This window comes from Acanthochromis polyacanthus, chromosome 14 (genome assembly GCF_021347895.1).
Source record: "Acanthochromis polyacanthus isolate Apoly-LR-REF ecotype Palm Island chromosome 14, KAUST_Apoly_ChrSc, whole genome shotgun sequence".
Classification (NCBI taxonomy): domain Eukaryota; kingdom Metazoa; phylum Chordata; class Actinopteri; family Pomacentridae; genus Acanthochromis; species Acanthochromis polyacanthus.
Genome location: NC_067126.1, coordinates 35,627,788 through 35,655,694, shown reverse-complemented (window position 1 = coordinate 35,655,694; position 27,907 = coordinate 35,627,788). Strand labels below are relative to the sequence as shown.

The 27,907-nt window shown below is 41.5% G+C and overlaps 2 protein-coding genes across 2 annotated transcripts in view; both read right to left on the bottom strand.

The window, feature by feature from the left end:
• Positions 1-6,999: 6,999 nt before the first annotated feature.
• Positions 7,000-11,896, bottom strand: gdf3 (growth differentiation factor 3). The gene is made up of 3 exons (XM_051959413.1): positions 11,451-11,896; positions 8,504-10,700; positions 7,000-8,068 (listed from the first exon to the last, which is right to left on the bottom strand). The coding sequence occupies exons 2-3, from the start codon at positions 8,772-8,774 to the stop codon at positions 7,233-7,235; spliced, it is 1,107 nt and encodes a 368-aa protein (XP_051815373.1). The 5' UTR covers positions 8,775-10,700; positions 11,451-11,896; the 3' UTR covers positions 7,000-7,232.
• A 1,758-nt stretch (positions 11,897-13,654) lies between these two features.
• trappc10 (trafficking protein particle complex subunit 10) overlaps positions 13,655-27,907 on the bottom strand; it is a 33,819-nt gene continuing 19,566 nt past the window's right edge. The window contains exons 12-23 of the mRNA XM_022199043.2: positions 27,145-27,285; positions 26,559-26,668; positions 25,258-25,790; positions 24,942-25,083; positions 24,405-24,563; positions 22,923-23,152; positions 22,561-22,661; positions 21,532-21,655; positions 18,456-18,620; positions 18,044-18,224; positions 16,859-17,053; positions 13,655-15,597 (exon numbers count right to left, since the gene is read on the bottom strand). Coding sequence (XP_022054735.2) covers positions 15,350-15,597; positions 16,859-17,053; positions 18,044-18,224; positions 18,456-18,620; positions 21,532-21,655; positions 22,561-22,661; positions 22,923-23,152; positions 24,405-24,563; positions 24,942-25,083; positions 25,258-25,790; positions 26,559-26,668; positions 27,145-27,285 — 2,329 coding nt within the window. The 3' untranslated portion in view covers positions 13,655-15,349. The remainder of the gene's footprint in view (positions 15,598-16,858; positions 17,054-18,043; positions 18,225-18,455; positions 18,621-21,531; positions 21,656-22,560; positions 22,662-22,922; positions 23,153-24,404; positions 24,564-24,941; positions 25,084-25,257; positions 25,791-26,558; positions 26,669-27,144; positions 27,286-27,907) is intronic.

The following is a 27,907-nucleotide window of genomic DNA, read 5'->3' as shown; positions in this document are numbered from 1 at the left end:
CAAAGTGGCAAAGAAATGGACAAATGACAAAAACGATACAGAAAGCAATGAATAAAGCAAAAGACAAGGTGCCAAAAAAAGGGCAGACAACACAAGCGAGACAAAAAGGAAACATAAAGCAACAAAAATGAGAAACAAAACAACAAAAACATGAGACAAACTACAAAAGTCAGACAAGAAACAACAACAACAACAAAAAATAAGACACAAAAGAACAATGAGCAATCTAGCATTTTATTTTACGATCAAAACAACTTGTCATGCTCTAGAAATTATTATAAATTTATAGTTTTACTAATTTACAATCTGCAGTTATTGTCTTCTCTGGAATTTTTTACACTTTGAGGGCCGGTTTTGGCCCGCAGGCTGCATGCTGGACATCCCTGCATTAGATAGCTTTTTGCTTTATATCATCACCATGAAGTAAATTTTAACTTCACGCTGCACTGATTATCATAAAATGACACCATGTGCCTTCAGACTGGCTCACTTTCTGACAGCTCGGCTGAAAACTGAAAGCTCGATTTACTCCACAAAGAACATCCGGATAAACTGTGGAAACTTGCAAACAAGAAAGAGCCTCTTTGTCAGAGGAGGCGAAGCAGCAGAATGATGGAGGTAAAACCAGAATGAACCTAAGACATGCCTTCACTCGATGCAGAGAGCTCCGGGACCTGAGAGAGTTCAGAACCAAGACTCACTCTGCATTGTTTCTACTACACAAAAGCCTGCCTGCTTCTTAATACCAGCGGGGGTTTGGCTCAGCGCTGACATCAGGGTTTCTGGTTCAAATTGGCCCCTTTCAGGTCGTTTCTTGTTGTTTCTCTGCAGCCATGTTGCACCAGCAGCCACAAGCAGGACTTCCTATCCTCTCTCTTCTTTCTTAAGTGGTGCTGATCGTTTCATGTCCTGTGGTTTTACTTTACGAGCTGAGACGCTTTGAGGCAAAGAGAATTTGGTCTTTATGACAGCAACGCTGCTTGGAAATGTGAAGCAGAAAGGGTAAAAAAGAAATATTGCAGTTTATATGCTGGTTTTAACCCTCCTGTTGTCCTCATTTACAGGCATCAAAAATATTCTTTCCATCCCTGGTGCATCCCTTTTCTTGTGGACAAGGAAGAAAAACAATGTAAATGAAGCCCTGTTGTTTATAAATTTATGCAGAGTCTGTCCGGACATCAAGAGGCAAAGCAACAGGACTGCAAGTCGTTAGGCTTGTGGAGATGGACTTGTGTTGGAACAATGGACATCTGTTTGATGAATGGACATGTGTTGGACCAACGGACATGTGTTGGACCAACGGACATGTGTTGGACCAACGGACATGTGTTGGACCAACGGACATGTGTTGGATCAACGGACATGTGTTGGACCAATGGACATGTGTTGGACCAACGGACATGTGTTGGACCAACGGACATGTGTTGGACCAACGGACATGTGTTGGATCAATGGACATGTGTTGGATCAATGGACATGTGTTGGACCAACGGACATGTGTTGGACCAACGGACATGTGTTGGATCAACGGACATGTGTTGGACCAACGGACATGTGTTGGATCAATGGACGTGTTGGATCAATGGACATGTGTTGGACCAATGGACATGTGTTGGATCAATGGACATGTGTTGGATCAACGGACATGTGTTGGATCAATGGACGTGTTGGATCAATGGACATGTGTTGGACCAATGGACATGTGTTGGATCAATGGACATGTGTTGGATCAACGGACATGTGTTGGACCAACGGACATGTGTTGGATCAACGGACATGTGTTGGACCAATGGACATGTGTTGGACCAATGGACATGTGTTGGATCAATGGACATGTGTTGGACCAATGGACATGTGTTGGATCAATGGACGTGTTGGACCAACGGACATGTGTTGGACCAACGGACATGTGTTGGACCAACGGACATGTGTTGGATCAATGGACATGTGTTGGACCAACGGACATGTGTTGGACCAATGGACATGTGTTGGATCAATGGACATGTGTTGGATCAACGGACATGTGTTGGATCAATGGACGTGTTGGATCAATGGACATGTGTTGGACCAATGGACATGTGTTGGATCAATGGACATGTGTTGGATCAACGGACATGTGTTGGACCAACGGACATGTGTTGGATCAACGGACATGTGTTGGACCAATGGACATGTGTTGGACCAATGGACATGTGTTGGATCAATGGACATGTGTTGGACCAATGGACATGTGTTGGATCAATGGACGTGTTGGACCAACGGACATGTGTTGGACCAACGGACATGTGTTGGACCAACGGACATGTGTTGGATCAATGGACATGTGTTGGACCAATGGACATGTGTTGGACCAATGGACATGTGTTGGATCAATGGACATGTGTTGGACCAATGGACATGTGTTGGACCAATGGACATGTGTTGGATCAATGGACATGTGTTGGACTAACGGACATGTGTTGGACCAACGGACATGTGTTGGATCAACGGACATGTGTTGGATCAATGGACGTGTTGGATCAATGGACATGTGTTGGACTAATGGACATGTGTTGGATCAATGGACATGTGTTGGACCAACGGACATGTGTTGGATCAATGGACATGTGTTGGACCAACGGACATATGTTGGATCAATGGACGTGTTGGATCAATGGACATGTGTTGGACTAATGGACATGTGTTGGATCAATGGACGTGTTGGATCAATGGACATGTGTTGGACTAATGGACATGTGTTGGATCAATGGACATGTGTTGGACCAACGGACATGTGTTGGATCAATGGACATGTGTTGGACCAATGGACATGTGTTGGATCAATGGACGTGTTGGATCAATGGACATGTGTTGGACCAATGGACATGTGTTGGATCAATGGACATGTGTTGGACCAACGGACATGTGTTGGATCAATGGACGTGTTGGATCAATGGACATGTGTTGGACCAATGGACATGTGTTGGATCAATGGACATGTGTTGGACCAACGGACATGTGTTGGATCAATGGACATGTGTTGGACCAATGGACATGTGTTGGATCAATGGACATGTGTTGGACCAATGGACATGTGTTGGATCAATGGACATGTGTTGGACCAACGGACATGTGTTGGATCAATGGACATGTGTTGGACCAATGGACATGTGTTGGATCAATATAATGTATGGACCTTTTTTTTTTTTTAAATTGTGTGGAAATTGAGGGATTATGGTGGGATGGCCTTGGGGAGGTGGAGTGGGTGAATGGTGGGGTTGCATGATTTATTCCTTTTTGCCACTCTATGTACGGATATACTGTTGGATAAAAGAAAATCTAATAAATTATGAGTATCAAAAATATTCTTTCCTTGTCTGAAAAAAATCCAAAAATTAAGCAAAAAAATTTTCCCCAAATTTGCAAAACTTTCAGGAAGAAAATTCCAAGAATTCCTCAAAAGTTTCCCTTAAAAGTTTTATTTAAAAAAAAATCCTTCCCAAATTTGGCAAGAAAATTCTTGCAAATGTTTTCAAAAAATGAGTAAAAATCTTCCAAAAAAATCCTAAAAATATCTAAAGTGATCACATATATATCAGTAAAACATCTAGTATTTTCATTAAGAACATTCTTAATATTTCTATTTTCCACCAAATAATGTTCAAAGATTTCCCAAAAATGTTGAAAATGTGTTTCACTGTAAAAATATTTTTTTCCCACATTTTCTAACTTTAAAACGGGTCAATTCTGACCCACAGGATGACACGAGGGTTAAGCTATCAATTCACATACAATAAATCTGTTGTTTTTTTCACTTGTCAGATGTCAAAGTCATGCTTTAAGAGGCAATCGATGCGTTTGGCACATGATTAGAGCCTGGTCATGTCTATAAAGATGGATGAACTCTCCTTGATGCTACCAATACAGCGGGTTTACAGCTAATATGATATAATAATAATACCTGGCTTTCATCCTGGCTCCTCCAACTCCTGGTTAATCCAAAAATGAGCAAAGAAATGAAGCCTGAGTGGCGCTGAAGCCACAAACTGTCACCAAAAGCGGCTACACCCTTAAATATACGCATTTTTAAGAGTTAATATAATGAAATGTGTGAATTATATAAAAATTCACCCCCTGTGCAGCTGTTATAAATGGAAAAACTAGCCAAAGAGACCCAAACTGTTTCAGTACCAGGCTGTAAACATGTTTAAAAGTCGATCATTTTAACGTTGAGCTCTGTGGGGATTGGCTCGCTTTTGGAGCCTCTAGTGGCCATTCAAGGAACTGCTTGCAAAGTTGTGCTTTATGGGAAATGTGTTCGTTTCTGGAGCCTCAACTTCACAAACAACTAAAGATTTGTGCGTCTCAACTGCAGCTACACAACTTTTTCCTTTTCTTCTTTAAAATCTGCCTCATGAGCTGAGCAGCCAGAACAGATTCAAACACTTTGATGCCTCTTTATTGTGCTGCATGGACGTGGAGCAGCCTCGAGTAGCTGAATATGAATTAAAAAAAACTCTTCAGGAGAATTTAATTTTAACACAAAGTCAGCGCTGAGGTGATTGAAAATGCGATGCTTGCAGCCACATTCATTTTCAATACAACCGTTTACATCATTTCTCCTGTTCCTGTCTACAAGGCATGCAGTTTGTCTGTTAAAGTTGTGTTTAAAGGAAATTTTAATGAAATTATGCCCACCTCATGTACAGTATTTGTAATGAAAGATAGGGCTGCCCTCTTGATTTGGATTTGGATGTTAAGTCAGTATTTGTGCTGCCGATAAGTGTTGAAATAAGCAAAATTAAAGTTTAGACAGTTTGACTGTGTCTTTTTAAATATTATCGGAGAATAGGGTCGTATTTGTTATGAACAGATATCTCAATGAAGCTTCCCCGGTTGTTTGAATGTGCAAATTAGGTATTCTAGATTTACAAGTACTCTATTATGAATTCATTTCAGAACAAAAATCTCAACACTGGATACCGACATACCAGAGCCAAAGGTTTTCTGCTGAGGGTAATTTGGGTTCTTGTCACTTTATAAATCACAAAATGCTGTTAGCAGCCAAGCAAAAATAGATTTTAGTCATGTTTTTAGAAATAAAATGCTTCATAAATCAGGCAATGAGTGACACAAAAACCTTCAGAATCTGGACAGGAGTAAAACATTAAAGTTAAGTGTAAGTAAGTGCTGCTAAAGTTCAGATTTCTGCATCAGAGTTGGAGAAAAAAACATTTTGAGACATCAATCTTCAAAGATTATACTAAAAATCTACAGATGCAAAAAGACAGGGTGAGGTTATATCAAATAAAATGTGTGTTTTGGATGTTTGCTTTCTATTAGCCTAAAAGAAGACATTTTACAGAAATAAAATATCAGGAAAAAAGTCAAACTTGATCAGGGCATGAATGAATTATGTCTCATCTTAAGGGAAAGTTTAAAAAAAGGAAAGTAAAACTATTTTGTTTTTAATGAAGGACATGAAATGGACACTTCTGCTGCTTTTAGACAAGAAAAAAAAACATTTTATGCCATTTTCTGTTTTGTCCAGATTTATTTCATGTTCACGTCTTCATTTAGAACCAGGAAACAAAACCAGAATCTGTAAATCTCTTTTAAAACTCGCTCTAAAACCTGTTTCTCAGAGTATCACCACCACCACCACGCCGTCTGTTCTTCTCTCCGTCTGCATCTCCCACTAATTACTACAACCTGTCAGCCTCTCCCGGTTGCCGTGGCGACCGGCAGTCGTCATGACAACGCCAGCGGTTTGCCTGGCTCGGCGGTGGGATGGCGGGGGGTTGGTAGAGGTGCTATCTGGCAGGAAGGTGAGATAAGAGAGTTAATTTCTCAGTGAGTTGATAAAAGAGTCGCTGATCTCCGTCAGAGAAACATTCAAACAGCAGGGAGGCTGAGACTGGAAACGCCGCCGTCTGGACGTCTGTGGGGGGATTCTTTATGCTCATGCGAGGGTTTAACTTCCAGATTCCCGCTGTAACGCATAAAATAAAGACGGAACGCTTCATTTCTCAACTTAAACGGGGCAGAAGGAACGTGTTTATGGTGGCTCGAGGAGAGAATATCCTGAAATTCAGAGGATTTTCCAGGAAGGTTCACCTTCAGGCTGCATTTAAAACTTGAATAATTGATGAATCGCTCTCAACAAAAACTGCACAACTCATTTATGGTACATAAAAGCCAAATAAAAGTCTCTGCTTCCAGCTTCTCAAGTGTGAGACTCCCTTCTTTTCTTTTTTCTCATACTGCCTTTATACTTTTGGAGCTGCTGGAACAGTGAACTTTCCCCACTGTGAGATCAATAAAGTTTATCTTTTCTTATCTTTGTTTTTTCATCTGTGAAACTCTATCTTCAGGTTTCTTCAGGCTTCCCTTTGGGGCTCTCATTATCTGACATTTTATCAACTTGGAAAGCCACTAAATCATGAATAAACTGAGAATCCCAACAGTTACCTCGCTCTTTTCACAATGCAAAGTCTCGGAGTGCCTAAATGTAAAACTGGTTACTGGTGGGACAAGAATGTGGAAGAATTCTAAACTTTAAAAACACAATCAAACATCTGGTGTTTCCCAGAAAAGCAGAGGAAGAAACTAAGCTTTAGATCAGACTGATTGGCACATGTTGGAGTATTTCACTTCAATTAATGTAATTTTATTGAAGAATGACATACATCTTTCACAAACAAATTCTGCTTTAGCTACTGCTACAGTTTAAATGTAATCTGATTGGATAAAATCACAAAAATAAAAAGGCTGGACTGAACCTTCAGTCTGTGTTTCTGTCTTTCTAGTAGGATTGGGAAACCTGTGATCAAAATAAATCTGAATTATTGTGATTTCAGTCACTCAGGTGCCTAAATTTTATCAGCCTGAAAACATAAAGTCACCAGACAGGAGAAGAAAACTGTCAGGAAGACATAAAGTCACAAGAAACACCAAATGTGAAGCCTGTCTTTCAATGAAGTTGATCTAAACCTGGTGAAATCAGAGAATAAATCCTGATGAAGTTCATTAAAACACATGACTTTATTCAGAGACATCAATTAATAAAACTCTACCCTGGAAAACACTTTGATTTCAAACGCAAAGACACTTTTGGACGTCTCCATGACAACAAGCAAATGCAAATGTTATATTCTTTAAAAATCCCCCAGGACATCCCATCATTTCAACAAACACGACCGATGGCAGCTGTTTAAGACGCTAAACGTGGGACGGAGAAGCTGAGGAGGTCCTCATCGACAGCCGCACTCCTGCACCACCATGTCCTGGTAGTGCCTCAGTACCACGTTGTCGTTGTTGTCGTAGTAGAGAATGGTGACGGGCGACAGGCGGATGGGGACGCAGCAGGGCTGAGGCGTGCCGAAGGGGTCCAGGGCGTGGACCAGGGTCTGCAGGATGGCGTGGTTGGTGGCGTTCAGCCTCTCGGTGAGCGGGAAGGGACACTCGCCGTGGCAGTAGTTGGCCATGTAGCCCTGCGGGGCGATGACCCAGTCCTGCCAGCCCACATCCATGAAGTCCACGTAGAGGCTGCGGGTCCGGCACACGGTGCTGCGCGGCAGCGGGATGTGGAAGGTGCTTCTCCTCTGCCTGGAGCGACACTGGTGGGGGTTCAGGGACACGGCCACCAGAGAGGCCTGGACCAGCGGCAGGGCGAGGGTCGGACCCAGCGGGAGCAGGTTAGCCGAGTAGGAGATGTCTGCGCTGGGAGGAAGCAGCTCCAGAACCAGACCATAATTGCGTCCCGGTGTGCGCCAACCTTCTGCCAGAGCGGTGAGGTCCATCTTCAAGGACGTCGACTCCGGCTGAAGCTTCACCGTCTGGGACAGCAGCAGGCGGCGGTTGGCCTGAGGACAGGCCCCCCTCAGCGTGGACCGGATCACCCTGTAGAGGGACACGCCGATGGCCCGCTGGTTCTGCAGGAGCTCGGCGAGTAGGCGGGGCTTCCAGTGGAAGGTGACCTCCAGCTGGGCCAGAGACAGCTCCTCCACAGGCTGCAGGACGGACATGTTGAAGAAGAGCTGCTTCTCCAGGCAGGAATCACAGCTGCTGCTCGGACCGGCCAAACCGCCTGCAAAACGTCGAGCCGTCGAACAGAACCTCAGTTTAGAATGACAGATTACTTCTCTCCAGAAGAACTACCTTCCACTGAGATGGTTTTAACCCTCATGTTGTCCTACAGGTCAAAACTGACCCGTTTGAAAGTTTGAAAATATGGAAAAAAATAACAGATTTTTACAGTGAAACATCTGATGTTCACATTTTCAACATTTTTGGGTGGAAAAAAAGAAATGTTAAAAATGTTTATTATTAGGCTAATATTGTAATTTTACAGTTTAAAATTGGAAAAGTCGAAATGAGCAGCAGCAGATTTTTAAAGGACGGATTTATTATTTACAGTTTTAATGGTTCCTAATCAATATTTTAAGTGTGATTTTACTGTTTATCTGTAAAAATCTGCAAAATAACAGTTCGTTCACATCTTTAAAAAGTTGCTTCCAGGTACCTTGGTCCTGCACGAACCGGATGATGTTCCCCCGGACTCCGTACTCGTTGACCGTGCACGGCTCGCTGTCTTCGGCCTCAGCGCCGTCTCTCCTCCGGAACATCCTCCACAGGGCGGAGGGGACGTGGCGTCCGGCTGCTGCTGCCGGCCGAGGCCGCTCGGAGAGGCCGAGGGCGCTGAGGAAGAACCGCTCCTCACTCTTCATCTCCTCGGCCGGACTCAGAGCATAAGCGCCGAGGAAAGGGAAGAGGAGAAGCAGCAGAAGGTTCATGTCTGGTCGCTTCTGGATCCTCACCTGCAAATCAGTCCAACCCAAGGAGCCTCCAGCTGCTTCATTAGTGAGGACAGCAGGAGGTGGAGCTCAGCTGGGCTGGTCTCAGGTCAGCTGACTTTGAGCTACAACATTTTGACACTAAAAAAGTGCTGAAGTTTCTTTTGCATTCTTTAATGTGAGTTATCCTCCCAAAAATGCGCCCAAATATTAATATTTCTTCCAGCAAATTCATACAAAACACAAACTGACAAAAACATGAGACAAACGGCACAAAAGACAAAAAAACAACAAATAAACAAAAGCAAGACAAAATATTACAAAAATGAGACACAAAATTACAATAATGAGACAAACGCCACAAAACAAAACAAAAACGAGACAAAACTTACACAAAAAAGTTAGAAAGCGACAAAAAAATGGACAAACCACAAAAATTAGACAAAAAAATGCCAAAACAAGAAATAAAATGACAAAAAGAGACTAACACAAGTGAGACAAAAAAAACGCACACAAAAAAGATACACAAAATGACGGACAAAGCAAAACACAAAACAAGACTAAAAACACAAGCAAGACAAAAAGGACACACAAAATGCCAAAAGCATGTAACACACGACAAAAATCCGACAAAAATAAAAAACAACAAAAACAAGACAAAATATTACAAAAATGAGACACAAAACAACAAAATTATAATTAACAATCAAGTATTTTACTTTATGATCCAAACAACTTGTCATGGTTGAGAAATTATCTTAAATTTACAGTTTTACTAATTTACAATCTGCAATTAATGTCTTCTCTGGAAGTTTTACACTTTCAGGGCCGGATTGGACCCTCCGGAGGACCGGTTTTGGCCCGTGGGCCACATGTTGGACACCCCTGGTCTAGATAGTTTTTTGCTTTAATTCATCATCATGAAGTAAATTTTAACTTCCTGCTGCACTGATTCATAGACTGTACATAAAGATGGATGTAGCATCTGGCTCCAGAAATGAAGCCCACCCGGAAGTGTCAAAAATTTGCAATATCATGCCGTCCGCTAGGGTTTGCTCCAAAAAGCTTTTTCTCCATAGACCCCAATTCATTTTTGGAAAAAATAAAATCTGATAGACTGATTTTCTACAGCTCAGGATTTTTTCCCGTTAGTTTTCATGGTCAAAATGAGAGATCAGGTGGCCGATCTTAAAATAAATCAATATTGAATTTGAAATAAATCGTTAAAGTTGGCGGAGCCAGGGGGCGTGGCTATACTTGATTGACAGTCCCATTGACTGGTCCTGCCCCCAGTTGCTCTCAGGTCCAGCCTGTTTGATGACACTTTTTATGTCACTGGCTCCAAAAAATCCAAAATGGCGACCAGGAAGTAGCAAAATCCGGGCTTCATTTTATCAGCGTTGAAACCAACGGGTGACATCACGGTTAGTTTACGCCTGTCCAGAACGCCTTCATCAACTACGTCTTCTTTTGAAGAGGCCCTCAGATGCTGCAATCTCTGACCTTAAGGAGGAACTGCTACTTTCACTCTGTAACAAGACGGAGGTTATTTTAAAGACCCAGCTCCTGGTGGCTTTGAGTGAAAATTTAACATCCATCAAAACGGAACTACAGTTAAATCTGAGCTGTCGGTAAGTGTTTCTAACATCAAGTCCGACTCGGGTGTCCTAAAGCACGCTGTGGGTGAAACGGAAACTTCACTCTCCACATCACCGAGAACATCGTCACACTCCAAAGCAGAGCACCTGTCCGCTGAACACAGAATAATAAGCTGCTGAAACAGTTGCTCTGTCCTTCTGTAAGTGAAAGCTAAACAGGAAGTGGTTCACTGAGGATGTCATCCATCCAGTCTCCTTCTTCACAACCAGATGAGGTTTTCCTTCTGCTGGCTTCACTCAGAAGATCCTCACAGTGAACATGAGACGCCTGAGATGAAGAGAGACATCACAGCATCAGCATCAACAGCAGAGGTTCATTTTAAAGTATTCCTGGAAAGATTTCCTCTGTCATATATATTTTCCAAGCACTGAAAGACAGAAAGGCCTGTAGTCATTTTAGCTTTATGGAAGAGGATTTTATTATCCAGCTTATCTGTACTGTAATTTAAATGTAATAGCTGTAGTGTTCATCATTACTTTGAACATATTCTGGGAGGTTATGTTTCCATTCTACACTAAAATGTACTAAAACATGTGAATAAGTCATTGAACAATGTTAACGACTAGAGATAAGATTTACTGTTTTCTCCAGTTTAACTTCAGAGACTCAGCAGATATTCAGGACTACTGACAACACAGAACCTTAACCTCACTGTTTAATCACATTTAGGTTTTCTAAACGTTACATTAATGTGAACCAGCGTCTCCCTGAACAGTTTTATTAACTAAATGCACTACATTACAGTAACACAACACACTTCAGCTTTTTACATGAAACTCAACACAAACATCGTTAGCTTAATGCTACGTTAGCTTTAATCAGACTGAGCAGCTAGCTCGGTTAGCATCGCTAACATTAAAGCTAATATTTACTGGATGCTAACTCTCTTCTGTGGTCAGCACACACTGAAAAAAAAACTTCATCTACATCTGGAGTGTATGGCACACATTATATCTGACACTACAGCTGCATATAAAATGCATTAAAAGCCGCACCGATATGAAAATAAACACTTACCGAACAATCAGAGTCCTTTCAGTGTCTGCTGGTAGAATCAGCCGAAGGTAGAAAACAGGTTAAACCAAGCCAACAGGCAGGAAAACTGTCTGTGGAAAATGTTCTGCTGCTCCACCGATAAATGAACAAACAGTTGTTGTATCAGAGTCATTCCAAATTAGAAGAGCAGAGTCTGGGCTGTCTCCTCCATAGGACCTGTCAATTATTCCAGACCAGACAATAAGTCAAGTAGCCCCGCCCCCTGGCTTCGCAAAATTTTAACGCTATAAAAAAAATTCAATATTGATTGATTTTAAGATCGACCATCTGATCTCTCATTATGACCATGAAAACTAACGAAAAAATATATACAGTCTATGCACTGTACTCTGTTTGGCTTAGCACTTGCTGATGACCACTTCCGGTCTCAGAAAATGAAAAAAAACGGATCGTTTTTCGTTTCTGTCTCTTCCTAATTTTACTTTTTTGTTATTCTAAATATAAAATGAAAATCAAAGCATTTTTAAAATTTCGTATATCCCATTTTGATCATAAAAAGGAAAAACGCCTTAATATTAATTTTTGTATTTTAAAATGAAAATCAAATAACAGCCTGTTTCCAACGGAAAATCCAATTGCCAAAATATACACTTACCAGTCACTTTAGATAACTTCAGGATTTTTTGGAAGATTTTTACTCATTTTTTGAAAATATTTACAAGAACTTTCTTGCCAAATTTGGGGGATTTTATTTAAAAATAAAAATAAAACGTTTCCAGGAAACTTTTAAGGAATGATTGGAATTTTCTTCCTCAAGGTTTTGCAAATTTTCAGCAATTTTGGGAACTTTTTGCTGATTTAAAAAAAAAAAATTCAGACAAGGGAACAATATTTTTTGGTGCCTGTAAATGAAGAAAACAGGAGGGTTAAACAGTTCCAGAATAAGAGTTTTCTCAGTTTCTGGTTGTCTTTTTATTTTAAGTGTTGTTTAAAATCGAACTCCCAGAAACTCATTTCGCTCGATGCAAACAACTTTCCATGACTCAAACACACGATTAAATAAAATGTTAACGTTAGAAATAGACCTGCAGTGACAACATGCAGTTTAATTCAGCAGCGCTTCGACCTGCAGACTGTTAGGAGCTAAAACTGAGTGACTTTCTGAGCTTCAGCAGTGATTGTATTCCTCCATCTAGTGTCCACTGAGGGTAACTGCTGATTGTTACTAAGCAAACCTGCAGCATCTTTTTACTGTCATTTAACTAAATAAATTATTCCCAAAACCTTCAGCCTGTGATCTTCGATAAGTCTACTAATCCATGCCACAGTATATGGGATCTGAGAAAATCAAACTCGTGATTTTTCCTTCTTAAACCAAACATCTCAGAATTCAGAAGTGAGAGGAAAAGTTTTCAGAAGAAAATCAAAAGGAACGAAAAAAGTCAACAAAGACACGAAACCGTACGTCTCTTAACCCTCCCGTTGTCCTGCGGATCAAATAAGACCCGTTTCAAAGTTTGAAAATGTGGGAAAAAAATATTTTCACAGTACAACTTCTAATGTCCATATTTTCAACATTTTTTGGGAAATCATTGAACATTTTTTGGTGGAAAAAGAGAAATGCTAAAAATGTTTTATTCACAAAAAATAAAAAAATAAAAAATCAACCAAAAGCCAGCAAAATTTACTGGATTTTGGTTGATTTTTATGTGAATGTTCTTAAAGAAATAGAAGTTTTACTGATATATATGTAATCATTTTAGATATTTTTAGGGTTTTCTGGAAGATTTTTTACTCATGTTTTGGAAACATTTACTAGAATTTTCTTGCCAAGTTTTTTGTTTTTTAATGAAACTTTTACGTGGAACTTTGAAGGAATTATTGGAATTTTCCTCCTGAAGGGTTTGCAAATTTTCAGAAATTTGGGTAATTTTTTTTACTGAATTTTTGTTTGTTTTTTTCCAGACAAGGAAACAATATTTTCTGGTGCCCATAAATGAGGTCAACAGGAGGGTTAATGTGTTTGTTGGTGCTCTTCATCATCATCAAAACACCAAATGAGGGCATCTCTCGGAAAAAATGGCCATCCAGAAACATGTGAAAGCCCTTTACATTGTTTTTTCCTTTAATTTGTCACCCATTGTGTAGAACAAGACGGCACGGACACGACTCCTTCCTAAGATTTTCTTGCTAGCATGCCGTTAAACACCATACGAACATCCAGGTCACTTCCAATGATTTTTTTTTTTAATATAGTTGGCAATCAAAGATGATTTTTATTTCAATCATTATTTACACATCAGTATGTACAGAGGAGGAGGAGGAAGAGGAGGCTGTGTGTCTGCACCGGGGGGAGGACAGGAGGGCTGGTGGTGGTGGTGGAGGAGGAGGGGGTTAGCGACATTCATCCTCAAAAAATGAAGGAATAAATCCACTAATTTACTTCATTCATCCATTCAGCGGTATGTGTGCATAGCTCGGACAGGGATTTGGCGACGCACACACACCCCAAACACACACACAAAATAAATATGCACACTCGGTACACAGCATGAACAATCCACCGACGACAGAGAAGACAACGACGTGCCGATCCTCGAGGAGAAGAATCACACACAACTACAGCTGGACAGAAACACGACACACACCGCTACACTCGGCCGAGCCTCTCCAGGCAGCGCTGGCTTCATATCTGAGAGGTTCACTTTTACTTTTCTGTCCTGCAAGTGCAAAAATACCTTTAAAAAAAACTGTAGAGCAACATACATCTTCACCAGGGTGTCACGGGAACTCCACCACTTTTTTTTTTAAAATGTTACCGCTAATCATTTTATTTTTGTCAAGTAAAAAAAGGCCGAAAATGAAGTGATTCTATTCATCAGTGAGGAAATCGTATAAACTTTGGACAGAGCGTGTGATTAATGAGCACCAACATTAGTTTAAAAGTAGAAAGATCCATTTTGAGCTCCTTTTATACGGTTAAAAACTGCAAAAGAAGGCGACTCCACCGCACACGACGACATTACAACTTGAAGTGCCTGAAAACGGCGATATTCCAGGACGACGCTGCACATTATTTCACCTTTCAGGACGGTTTGTGTGTTGAAGAGGGTCATTAACGATCTCACTTCTAAGACTAAACCACCACGGTTTCTTACATGAGACAATCTGCTCATTTCTTCACTGCAGCACCTCAGAGCTCTGATCTGTTCTCCGTCCTACATCTGTGCGGGGAAGAACACGCTGAGGTTCTACGGATCATTTTCAGGCAACAAATTGCAGAAACTCAGCAGAGAAGACGACCAGATGGTGCACTGGTTTCTTCCCTGTCGTCTCTCTGAATTAAAATCCTACTTCAACGTACACCTGGATGTTTCTTTGTTGCACTGGCAGGACAGAAAACCCTCTCAGGATGCCCTAGTAAGAAGCTGCAGTGACGTTTGTCTGGTTTTCACATTAAAACAGCAGCGTGTTTCGTTGAAGTCTCAGTTCTAAACGTGCCTGCAGAGGCTCAGAGCTTCCAGCTGGACACTCAGAGTTAGAGTACTGGAGCAGCTGATGGAGGCGGACACACATCCGGGGCTTTGGTGCATCAACGGGACAATCAGGAGTGTTTTTCTTCAGGCGCCGATCCGATCGATCAGTCCATATATATATTTATATATTTATAGCTATAAATCCATTCAATGAGCTATGTACAAAGTATGGCAAAGAAAACTCTTTATTTAAATTTATCAGCAGATGTCATTGGATCGTCACCGTCTCAGTCCGTAACGTCTCCAGTGATGTGAACGTTTCATGCTTTAAGGGCTGAGTCCATAGCGGACTCATGGACCCGCTCGGCCCCAGAGCTCCTTAGAGTCCACCCGGGGCCCGGGTTCAGTCCGACTACAGGGGTTGGGCCGATGTGGCCACCAGGGTCATGTGGCGTTGACCTCCATGATGTGGTCGTCGGTGGAGGGCAGCACCAGCACCTGGCGGGCCTGGGTGTGGTTGAACACCTGTCCGGGGCTGAAGGGCTCCAAGCGGGGCATGGCCACGCCCTTCTGCTGCTGGTCGCCGCTGCCCACCGAGTGGACGCTGCCCCGGCTACGGATGCTCGCCGTGTCGGCCTGGTCGTCCAGCGTCTTGTCCAGCAGGGACAGACTGTCGTTCTCCACGCAGCTGTCTGAGGGCGGAGAGAAGGAAACGTGATGAAAGAGGAGATCAGCAAGTCAGAAGACGTCCGCTAACCTTCGTGTCGTCCTGCGGGTCAAAACTGACCCGTTTTAAAGTTTGAAAATGTGGGAAAAAAACGTACATATTTTCACAGTGAAACTTCTGATGTCAACATTTTCAACTTTTTGGGAATTCTTTGAACATTTTTTGGTGGAAAAAAAAAAGTTAAAAATGTTTCTTAAGAACATTCACAAAAAAAAAAAAAAATCAACCAAAATCCAATGAAATTCGCTGGGGATCTGGGGATGACCTGACAAACACACCAACAACTCAGAACACCAGCTGCCAGAAAGGCTGGAAACTAAATAAACAAGAGAAAATCTAAATGAAAACCCCAAACAGTTTTGAACACATTTTGTTGGAGAGGACTTTTTGTGGAAATGGCTTTGTTAAATGATGTTGGTGTTAATAGAAACACGGTCTGAACTGGTGGAACGTTCACTTCATTTAAACCTTTAAACCCACAGGCAGCTCTGAGAAACATGATAACTGTGAAAAAATGCCAAAACAACAACATTTGTCAGTGCATGAAACTAGTTTAATCAGAAAAAAAACAAACAAATCTGAGCTTAAAACAGTCAAATTTCATTAGAATCACTTCATTCTACACGTCTCCTTTAAAAAGTTGCCAAAACTGAACCATTTGCACAAACCGGATTCTGTAAAATCTGAACAATTCTTCACTGCTTGGCCCAACCACGAAGGCTTCAGTGAACCAGCTTCAACCAACAGTCACATAAAAAAAAAATCAGGAACCATTAGGCTGAACTGCAGGCTGTTTCATGAGCACACAGAAGACATGTATGGAAAAAAAAAAATACCCAGTAAAATATCTACAGTGTGAAGAATCACCATTTTTTTCAAGTTGTCTGCACTTTTAGCCAGAGTTGTGCTGCTTCCATGGAGGTGCAGGTCTTTATATTGCAGTGAAAAATAAACTCCTAGAAACTGCTTCCGGCACCAAACTTGTGATCAAAGTTTGTTCTGAATTGAATGTGTCTCGTACAGAACAGGTGGTTTAATAACTTACTATGCTGTTTACTCAATAGTTAGTTGCCGTTTAGTCTTTCAAACCATTTTTTTTTTTTACAACTTCCTGCCTCTATAATCCCACCTGTTGCTGTTGAACCATCAGCTGACAGAATATCCGCCTCTTGTTTTCCCATTCGGTTTAAATTTAACTCTATATTTCTACGTTTCGTGGGTCTTACCGGGGTCCGGCTGAATGGCCACGGCTGCGGTGTGAGGCAGGTACTTCAGCACCTTGATCTTGGGGAAGGGCAGATGTCCTGCGAACAGCGGCATCACCTCGATCTGCACCTTGTGGGTGGCATTGGCCGTCATGGGCATGGACACCATCCCTGAGCTCTTCCCACACACCGCCCAGTTACTGCTGCTGTCAGCCACTGTGGAAAAAAAAACAACTGATGCTGCATTTGCTTTTTAAACTACTCTAACTACTGCAAATATGAACAGATTTTATATAAATGAAGAATTCATTTGCAAAAACAGGTAACTCCGTTTTATAAATTTTCAGAAAACTCATTTTTTTATTGTTTACTTTAGATAACAACACTAAATTTATTTATTCTATATTTTGTCATGTATTTTTCTACTGAGTCAAATCTTCAGTTTGATATTATGTCAAGTAAACAATAAAATATAAGGTTTTCTGACAATTTATCAAAACGGAGTTATTTGTTTTTGCAAATGAACTCTTCAAATGGACACTTTTACAGGAACCAATTCATCTACACTGGGATCAATCGCTGCATATTTAGGTGATGTGATTCGGTATCCGTACATAACATACACATGCATGACACACGCCTGTGCTCAGCGCAGGTCATTTAGTTTGTGGGTTCATCTACATTAAACGGACACATTCTATGGTGCCGTGATTTCTGGAACAAAGTTTTTTCAGCCGTCAGTAAGGAGACAACAACTGAACTTTCTGAGGGCTTTTCTTGTTTGTTAATGCGCTCAACTGAACAAGAGGTTATTAAAATAGTTTCTAATTATTCTTGTCAAATGACTAATCAATTAATCAACCAACCAGTTTAGGACTACCTTAAATATTTCATCACTGAATAGATAGATCTGAATGATTGTTTCAATGAAGTTTTTAATTAATCCTATAATCTATATCACAAACACTGACTTTTATAAATCTGCATCTTCTTCTGCACAAAAACAAACCAGATATGTGAAAACCTACTTTCAGAAAAACTGTTTGTGACTCTGATCACAAAGCCAAAGTGATGCTTAACTCAAATTTAAATGCACATTTTACAAGTTTGAAAGACTTAATAAACCGACAGTTCCTCTCTCAGGCCCCCTGTTTCTGCTTGCATTCCTCTCAGTCATCCTCCTGGAACAGTGAGCCGGCAACACACCTTCATACATGAGTTTGGTGGTTTTGAGGCCATCGGTGTCGGTCTTGCTGTCCTCTGCCAGCTCTCCCTCTGCTGGCTCAGTCAGTCGTGTTATGCAGACCTCCAGTCCGCAGAGGAAACCTGAGCGACAGTGCTGCTCACCGGTGGGAGGAAGGATCTCTGCTCTCACACTGTACAACGTCTGGAAGCACGGAACAGAAGTCAGATATACAGGAGGACTGACAGGAACTAAGCAGGGTGAGGTTCATATTTAACCTCACCCAGCCTCCTGCAAGCCACAGGAAAACAAACGTCACTTGCAAATAATGAGCTTAATCTGCCTGTTCAGGGGTTTTAAAAAGCTGCTGACACCACAGCCACACTCAGACTTTTAGGGCAAAAGGAATCAAAACCAGGGTTTAAGAGGACTCACAGTGACTCTCTCGAACTGGAACTGGTAGTGGAAGGGTTTGAAGGCGGAGACGTCTTGGTTGAGAGGAGAAAAGTTGGCAGAGAAAACACACTGGAGACAGGAGGGCAGGTCATCCTTCCACCTCACCTCCCACAGACAGAACACACTGTGCTTACTGCACAGGAGCTGCACACAAAAACACACCAGAGTGAGCTCAAGACGAAAAAATAAGTCCACATCAAACATGTAGGATGCATACAGAGGGTCAGGCAGCGCCCACACTGATGGGAAGGATCTGGAAACGCTGAGATGTTTTCAGAGATCAATAATGATCAACATTCTGTTGTTCAACGGCCACCTTCAGCTGAAGAGTAAAAAAGGATGAATTATTGAGACCAGAGGTGTCAAATTCATCTCCGTTCAGGTTCCACATTCAGTCCAGTTTGATCTCCAGTAAAATCCCAGCATAGTGAGCTATAAATAACCACAACCCCTAATGTTTAGTTAGATTAAAAAAAACAACAACAAAAGCAAGAGAAACTAGATGAGCCCTCAGTAGGGGCAGAACCACGCCCTCTGCTGGCGAAAACCCTGTCCTCCCTATACAACTGATGTAATATGTATCGATTTTGATCATCGTACGTATCTCCCTCCCTACTTGATTTGCTGACCTGTAACTCCACAGCTGAGCAGGGGACCTTAGACTGATCTTCAGTGCCAAGTTTGATTATCCTGACTTCAGCACTCGCAGAGATATCGGACCGGACATAGCCACATACATACATACCCAGCCAGATACCGCACCGAATGCAATAACCCCGCTGACGTACCCGTGGGGCGTGGTTAAATACCACAAAAAATTAGACAATAAGACAAAAGAGCATTGAACGATCTAATATTTTACTTTATGATCAAAACAAAAGTCAGACAAAAACAAAAATGAGACAAGCGACACGAAACAAAATCAAAAATAGACAAAAAGCTACAAAAAAATGGACAAACAACAAAAATGAAAAAACACAAAGGATACACAAAATAACAAATAAAACAAAACACAAAGTGACAAAAATAAGACAGAAAACCATAAAAATAAGACAAAATATTTTAAAAATGAGACAAAATGACAAGCAAGACCAAAAGAAAACACAACAAAAGTCAGACACAAAACAACAAAAACAAGACAAAATATTACAAAAATGACAAAAGAACAATCTCGTACTGTATTTTAGGATCATGTCATGGTCTAAAAATTATTTTAAATTAATGACTGTACTAATTTACAAATGTCTTCTCTGGAACTTTTACACTTTGAGGGTCGGATTGGACCCTCTGGAGGGCCGCTTTTAGTCCATGGGCCACATGTTTGGAACCCCTGATCCAGACAGACTCTGAATCTATTTGAGAAAACCTCGACAGAGATTCCTTCTGATCAGAAACCATCTCCTTGGCCTCTCAGAAATTCCCTCCAGATATCAGAGCTTCTCACTTCTCTACAGCAGACTGTTTTAATACGACACTAAACAGCATTTAATACAAATTAAACTACAATGAAAATCCAGCAGGGACCATAAGTCTCAGATTAATTGCTTATTATACGCTATTTTTACAGAACATCACAGTAGTCTAAAAGAATAATTAATATTGATAGAATTCATTAAAATTAATGCAACTGGACCCTGATGAGCAGCAGAAAACGGATGGATTAGCCAATGAAAGTTATTACATAATTAAAGCTAATTTAATTTCTTTACTCCCACTATGACGAGAAAGCAGCTAACAGAAGTCTAGACTTTGCTGCAGGTCTGAAGGTGCAAAAAAAGGATTGAGGAAATCCTGGTTTGATGAATGTGCAACACCACCTGACAACTTGCATTCAGATACAGTTATGTCAGTCTGTGTTACCGTCTCTGGCAGGGAAGAGAAAATATTTAAGACTCTTACTAATTAGCTTCATTATCTTCTACAGATCTCCTTGGGAAACTAATTTTGGCTGCTTGTACACACAATAACGTCGGTCAAATCCAGAGTTTATGACCATAAATTAGAGCTGAAGGATGTTAAATCACTAAATCTAGAGAGTCACCTTCAGGCTAGACGGAAGGTTGAAAGTGAGGAGTCTGTGTTCATGCCCATTTGTGTGGCCTGAGAGGTCACCTTTACTAAACTTTTTCAGCTCAGCTCAGTTTAATTGTACCTATATACCACAAATTCACAACATATGTAAAGTACAGACCTTACGACTTTCAAAACAGAGCAGAGAACCCAACAATCAAAAGGTGGATTGGTGGGAAGGAACCAAGAAAGAAAATAAAATAGGGAGGGGAAAAACTGTGACAGAACCAGGCTCAATACTTCTCTGTAAATATTGTAGAATATATATATATATATATATATATATACACAGCAGTCCCTCGCCACATCGCAGCCTCACTGTATTGTAGATTTTGCAGTATGTAGGTAGTTTTATACATTTATTACTGTGGCGAGCTACATTGAAGAATAACGCTGGAGAAAACATATCTGCCTTTTATCCACTCTAGAACTTGCAGAGGCTTTTATTTTGACACAGAGAGCAACTGGCAGGAAGTGATCAAACACTCCTGACAACAGAACACTTAACCAAACTAACGAGGCTGACTAAACCACAAAAACACAATAAAACACTAATAACACTGCAAAACTAACATGAGGCACAATACTGCCGTTTAAACCCCTAACACCAAAAACTCCCATGGTGCATTGCAGCACAACAGTTAAGTCACACACCGGCTCTGTTAAGCATTTTGTAGCCTAAAAAAAATTGAAAACAATAAAAATATATAAAAAATTAATAATCAAAAGATGCTATTAGAATATTAAATGTAAATAAAATGCGTAGCGTACAGCGCCGGGCTCTGATTGGCTCAGAGACCGTAGCATCAGTCTCCTCTGTCTCCAGTGTTTAGCAGCATTCAGGATCTGGACTCCATTTAAGTAAAAAAATATGGTCTGGATTATAAGCCCCATGACAGACGAGGGACGCTGTACATATTTCACAGGTGCTATGTCGTTATTCAGAGCACTGGAGGACTTCTGCTTGGTTTCTGTTGTTGCTCACCTGCTGTGTTTTAGTGTTGAGGGATTGTAGCTCCAGCGATGCATGTTGCTTCTCTGTCAGCTTCACTTCTGCCAGCGTAAAGTTCACGTCCGACACGTTCTGCACACACACCTGGACGTACTTCCTGATGGGGTCAAACCAAAGCTCAGTCAGTCGCATGTATGAAACAGTCATGCTAGCATTAAATAAGTCAACATTAGGTTGTGGCATGATCAAGATTTCATATGAAGGAGGCAAAGATTCTTCTAGATTAACACCAACAACTTAATAATACTAAACAGCACCATCTTTCTATTTTGACTATTATTGTTCTTAGACACTCACTTTCTAAAGCTTTTTGTTCTTAAGCTTGCGACAGATATATTATTACCAAACTTGCTCCAATTTTTCATCAACAAGCTCAGATAAAATCCTCCTCTAGTTTACAGCTCTTGATGTGTGACACTTTGGAGAATCTCTTCATAGATCCCATGAGAGCAGATCTGACTGTCTCTAGTCTTTACATCTTCAATCCGGTGAGTGTGGGCGGGCGGCGTTTTATCTTCACACTACAGGAGAATTAGTCGTAGCAATGAGAGGTGCAAAAGCAACGGCCATTAATTTATATTTTGAAAGTTTATCTTCTTAAGCAACCATTTCAAACACTGATGTCAGCAGTGATTGACTGATCTCAAATCAGTTTAAGACGTTTTAAATGCATCTCCAGAGTACAAACAAAGTGTGGATATTTCATTTCTGCCACTGCACAGAAGTTTCATGACAAATCTTGACTAAATTTTCTTTCAGTATAATGATGGAGAGCAGAAACAGTCCATGTTGTACACAGAGATGAAGCTTAGACCCAGTCCAGAGCTGAATCTTACATTTCTTCATTCAGCTGCAAATATGAGCCCTTAATTATAGATAAGAGCGAGCAATCAAGACGAGAAATGAGGAACCACATTTTTATTTGGACAGAAATTACATTTCAAATTTTGATGAGTAAAAAACTGCAGTTTTATGTGAGTTTTAGTGTTAATGGAGGCTGACCTGTTCCCAGCAGAAAGCAGCGAGTGTTTGGTCTTGAAGGGGATGTAGAAGGTGAGGGCGAGCAGCGTGGAGTAGATCGACCACGGACAGTCGATAGACATCTGCAGAGAGAAACTGCACTATTAGGTACAAACAAGGCGACAAGCTCAGTTACAAGGAGCCAGATGTGGATCTGGTTGATGCTGCTTCTGCTTTAGAACAGTTCAGGGCTGCAGATTATTCCACCTGCTGGTCACTTTTCCCAATAACTGCTTCAATGTTTGCTTCAGAAATCATTGTGAAAACTCTGTTTCAATAGCTTAGAGACATACATCAGTTAAAAATCCTTCTCCACTCCTCCAGTGTGTGTTCATTTTCCTCACCCTCTGGTCGATGGCGGTCATGGGCGTGTCAGGATGGCTGTAGCTTCGTGGTCGATGGCGCACCTCCCCGTTGGTCAGCCTCTCGTTGGCGGGCCGCTCCGACCCGGACGGGATGATGCACAGAACCTCCAGCTGGAACTCCAGAGTGTGGTAGGGAGGAGTGGGAGGGAGGGAGATGCTGGTCACCTTCTCAGACGACTGGATGGACAGGACGCTCTCACCCACCAGCTCTGGAAACGTGACACAAAAGACAGACGTGAGAAGTTTAAAGCTCAGCTGGACGGTGTGTTTAGAGGCACGCCGGTTGTGGTGAGAATAAAAACAGACTCGAGACACAGAGATTCACTGGAGTGATTGAGACAAAACCAGTTAACAAAAGGGGCATTTATACCGGATAACAAGGACTACACTGGATAACAAGGATAGGCTGATTATTGTGGCTGATAAACTGGCATTTGTTTCAAATATCTGTACGTTTGTTGACCGACTATTTCTAAATGAAACGCTCTACTTCAGGTCTGACCAGCCTCCTCTCTGTCTTCTCTTCTCAGAAATGTCTCCTTCATAGACTTTCTTTTATGCGAGGTTTACTTGCAGCTTCATTTATTTTTAGTGTTTTATTCTGAATTATGTTATTTTATATATTCACTCTTGCTTTATTTTACTTTTAGCGGCCTGGTCCTGTGGTGTGATATCATCTCTCTAATTTTCTCTATTAATTTATTGTCATTTTTACTATATATTTTAGTTGACTGCTCTGACTTGTCTCCTACATCTTGTTTGATTGTCTCTGTGTTTACATGCTTTAACTGTCAAAGTTCTTTGTGAACACTGTTGTTAAATTTGCTATACGAATAAAGTTACTATTAAAAGTTATTATTATGGGGGACTTCCGGGTTTGCTGGTAGATGGTGTAGACGTGCGCCATTTGGGCTCCGGTAATAACTTAACTATTTCACCCCATTCAGCCCTCTGACACTCGAGTCTAAGAGATTCCCAATTGCTTCCCCGGTTTCTCTAGTCCTCCCCGCTTGAAAGACACTTTTGAACACGAGAATGCCAAAGAAGAACGGCAAGTCCGGCAACAGCGGGGATGCTGCTAACACCGCTAACGCTACCAATGCTACGGATGCTGCTAATGATAGCCTCACACTAGCAGCCATTACCGGCCTTCTCGAGCAGCACCGCGAGGCTTTGACCAAAGATTTCAAAACATAATTTGGTGCACTGGACTTAAAGCTCGACGAAATCCGACTTACGGTTGAGGACCATGGACAACGTGCCTCGTCCCTAGAACTCGTCTCGGAGGACATTAGCCAGCGGGTCACGGACCTTGAGGGTCTTTGTTCAACCCATGTTTTTTTTTGTTTTTGTTTTGTTTTTTTAAAGATTTCCAACAGTGAAAGACAGACTAAAAAACTAAACCCAAGCCCATGCTGAAGGCATGAATGATCCCTTCCTATCCTCAGATGTGTTACTGACCGGCGGTGGGGCTGCTGATGCGGGCGCTGCAGCTGCTGGAGGGCAGGATGGGCATGGTGTCGGTGTTGCTGAGCTGCAGAGCGTCTCCCTTCTTCACAGCGTAGTGACCCGTCAGCAGAGTAAACTTCACCATCTGAGGCAGGCCGGCTAACAGCGGCTCTGAACACACAAACATGTTGAGAAAGAAACACACATGAACTTCAAGTGGAATCAGAAAAGTGGCACAATGAGGAAACTCAAGCTGAGGGAGCTGGAGAAAATTCCTGATCAATGGTTGTTATAGTCAGTAATTTGTAAAAACACAACTAATAAGCTTAAAAAATAGAGAATTATGTTTCAAACGAATTTTGCAAATCTAAACGTACTGATAATGAATCCTGCATGTTATTAGATCAACTAATCAGAAGTTGGGAGGCACTGAACTTGAACTACTACAACACTAAGCTTTGTGAGTGCAGTTCCTTTATTTATTCTCTGTTTTTAGTCTTTCTGTTCAAAAAGTTAAACCAAAACTGCAAGTAGATAAAAAGGTCAGACCTGAGAGAGGCTCCACGGTGAGCTGGGGCTCCTGAGAATACACTTCATACTGGACCGACGGGTAGATATGAGGCAGGACAAACTGCACCTCCCCAACTGTGGCGCAGAGCTGACGTAACGTGTACGTACCTGGTTGTCCACTCTGCAGACAGAAACAGAGAAAAGACGAGAGCGACACAACAAAAGACAGAAAGAGGAAGGTTTTATCAGACAGTCAAAGTTCACAGGGAGGAGGAGTGAAAAAGTCAAATAAAACTTGTCTTAAATGGAGAAACAATAAAGTTGGAGTTGTAAAGAAGCGTCCCGTGTCTCTTACTGGTGCCGTGAATGTGATGCTGTTGTTTCCAGGCTCTAACGTTACATCCTGCACCTTCAGCATCTGGGCTCCTTCCTTCATGGTGACAGTAGGAGGGCTGACACAGTTCGGCGTATCCGGTGGTGAACTGCTGTCATGGCGACGCATGACCAGGTGAGTGTTTTTACAAACCACTCCTGTAGAGTTGAGAGAATTGTCCGAAGGACTCCTGTCCTGAATCTCATCCAGCTCTAACGAAGGGCCGGCGTTGGAGGAGGAGGGAGGCCCTGCTGAGGAGCTACTCTGGATAAACTCTACTGTCCCTGGATTCGTTTGTCTCTGAGCTCCCTTAGATCGTCCGTGAGTCCCTCCGTGATCCACGTCAAAGTGAATGCTAGCAGCTAGCTGCTGGACGCGCACCGACACGGGCATCAGACATCGCAGCGTGAGCTCCACCTGCAGGATGGCTCCAGAGTGCACCGAGGCCGTCGCTGGATGGAACTGGAGCCGTGTGAGCTGAGTGAAAACACTCATGCTCAGAGAAACTTTGTGGGCTGTGAAGGAAGAAATTAAAATTCAGTACATATTTTTAAAGACACAGCAACTCTTTGCACATCTACTTCATAAGGCAGGAGCATAAGAGAGGAACAAGGGCTGGAACTAGACTTAAAACTTGCAAAACTACATTTATTATGCATCACATTTTTGAAAGTGCAAGACGAATACTGTGGACGACTATGGCTTAGGAACAACCACGATTTAAGTGATATTGCACAACTAATCGACAGAGTTAGAGGCAAAAAGCAAACTGGAGTAGCTCTATCTAATAGCAGACGTAATACTGAATTACCCTGAAGTGTAATACTGCCACTATGTGATGTGGCCACTGTCTTTTTGAATAACTATTTATTTGTAAAATGTTCTGTACGGAGTTTAAACTATGTTAAATTAGATCCACTGATGCCATTCAGCTTGTCGTGTGAAACGAAGCACACAAACTAAAGCTGCTCTTGTTTCCTGTGACATAATTTAGACACAGATTTAAAACAACCGTTAAACTATTAAATGGAAGTGAATGCAGATAACCTATCAGTAAAACAGTCAGTTATGCTGCTGTATAGATTCACGTCTTCTGCACACTTAACAAAAGCATCATGTTGAAATCCTTCTGTTCAGATTGTCTTTTACTCCACATCAGTAACTGAAGTAGAGACAGAGGCTGCCTGAAAGCACTGATGAAGAAGAGTTCAGTACAAGGTGTTCTCAGTGCCGAACATTGTGTCTTACAGGTTATCTTTCCAGTAATGAACACGATCACTTACACTTGTCTCCAGTCTTTCCAGCAAAGCTCAGAATTTCCTGACAAAAGTGCTTCCTCTCCTCCGTGGTCAGATTCAAATCACCTGCCAACAAGGCACTGGTCTGCAAGTAGCTGTAGAGGGTTGTAAAGGAAACCAAATACTCCAAGCTGCTCCCACAAGAACGCTAGCTTTTCAGGCCGACACAAGAACTATTTATTAGCTCTCTGACGCTTTCCAAGTTCTTGCATCTCTGATAGTCCAGTGTGTTCTCACTGTGACTTAAAAAACTGGATGATAAAAGTAACTCAAAGCTGTGACACGTTTTTGGTAACTGAGCTTTTTCTCTAATGAACAGCACTATAAAAAAACAAACTATTTTAACAACTGGGTTAGATAAATGCAATGATTTATACTAAAAAGTGCATAAAACAACTTGCACATTAAGTCAATAAACTTGCTATTCTTTATCAAAGAAGTGCCTGCTTTTGGTTTTCTAAATGAAAAGGTGCACAGATTTATTTCATACCCCGAAGTTATCTCTCCCTCACCACTGTCAGATGATATGCTGGGTTATTATTTGGTCTTTTGTTAGTGATCTGAAGGATACTCTTCAGTTCTGCCCAGCAGCTTCTGACACTCGGCGATCTGTCTCCTGGTGTGAGTCACGGGGAGGCTCCAGCCCTCTGACACGTAAGACTTTAGAGCTTCCTGCAGAAAGCTTTCTGCTCGCTCGGGGTCCCCCTTCCTCCTAATAAAAGACACACAAACACCTCACATCATTTTCTTATTACTGTATGAAGGCTCAAAGACGACCTGATAGAATGTCTGCTTGTCTACAGGTCTTTAAGTGATAAATAGAATGGGAATTAAACCAACAGATTACAGACCGACAGTGAAATCTCGTTCATGTACACCACTGTTCAAAAGTTTGGGGTCACTCAGACAATTTCATGTTTTCCATGAAAACTTACACTTTCATTCATGTGCTAACATAACTGCACAAGGCTTTTCTAATCATCAATGAGCCTTTCAACACCATTAGCTAACACAATGTAGCATTAGAACACAGGAGTGATGGTTGCTGGAAATGTTCCTCTGTACCCCTATGGAGATATTCCATTAAAAATCAGCTGTTTACAGCTACAATAGTCATTTACCACATTAAAGGGGAACTTCGGTTTTTTTCAACCTGGGGTCTGTCTTCATATGTCATTTCATACATGTGAGTGATGGAGAAATGAATTTTCGACATAGCTCCAGTATTTAGCCAGGCAGGCAGCTTAGCAGCTCAGCTAGCAGCTCAGGTGGCAAAAAGTATGGGGCAACTTGCCCCCCCCCACGTCAAAGTCCGCCCTAACGTGCTTTTTTCC

Bases quoted from the DNA above. Each gene is read 5' to 3' on its own strand.
- gdf3 (XM_051959413.1), bottom strand. From the start codon at position 8,774: ATGAACCTTCTGCTGCTTCTCCTCTTCCCTTTCCTCGGCGCTTATGCT. The intron at 8,069-8,503 runs GTACCTGGAAGC...GACGTTTTGCAG, and splicing joins CCGGTTCGTGCAGGACCAAG to GCGGTTTGGCCGGTCCGAGC.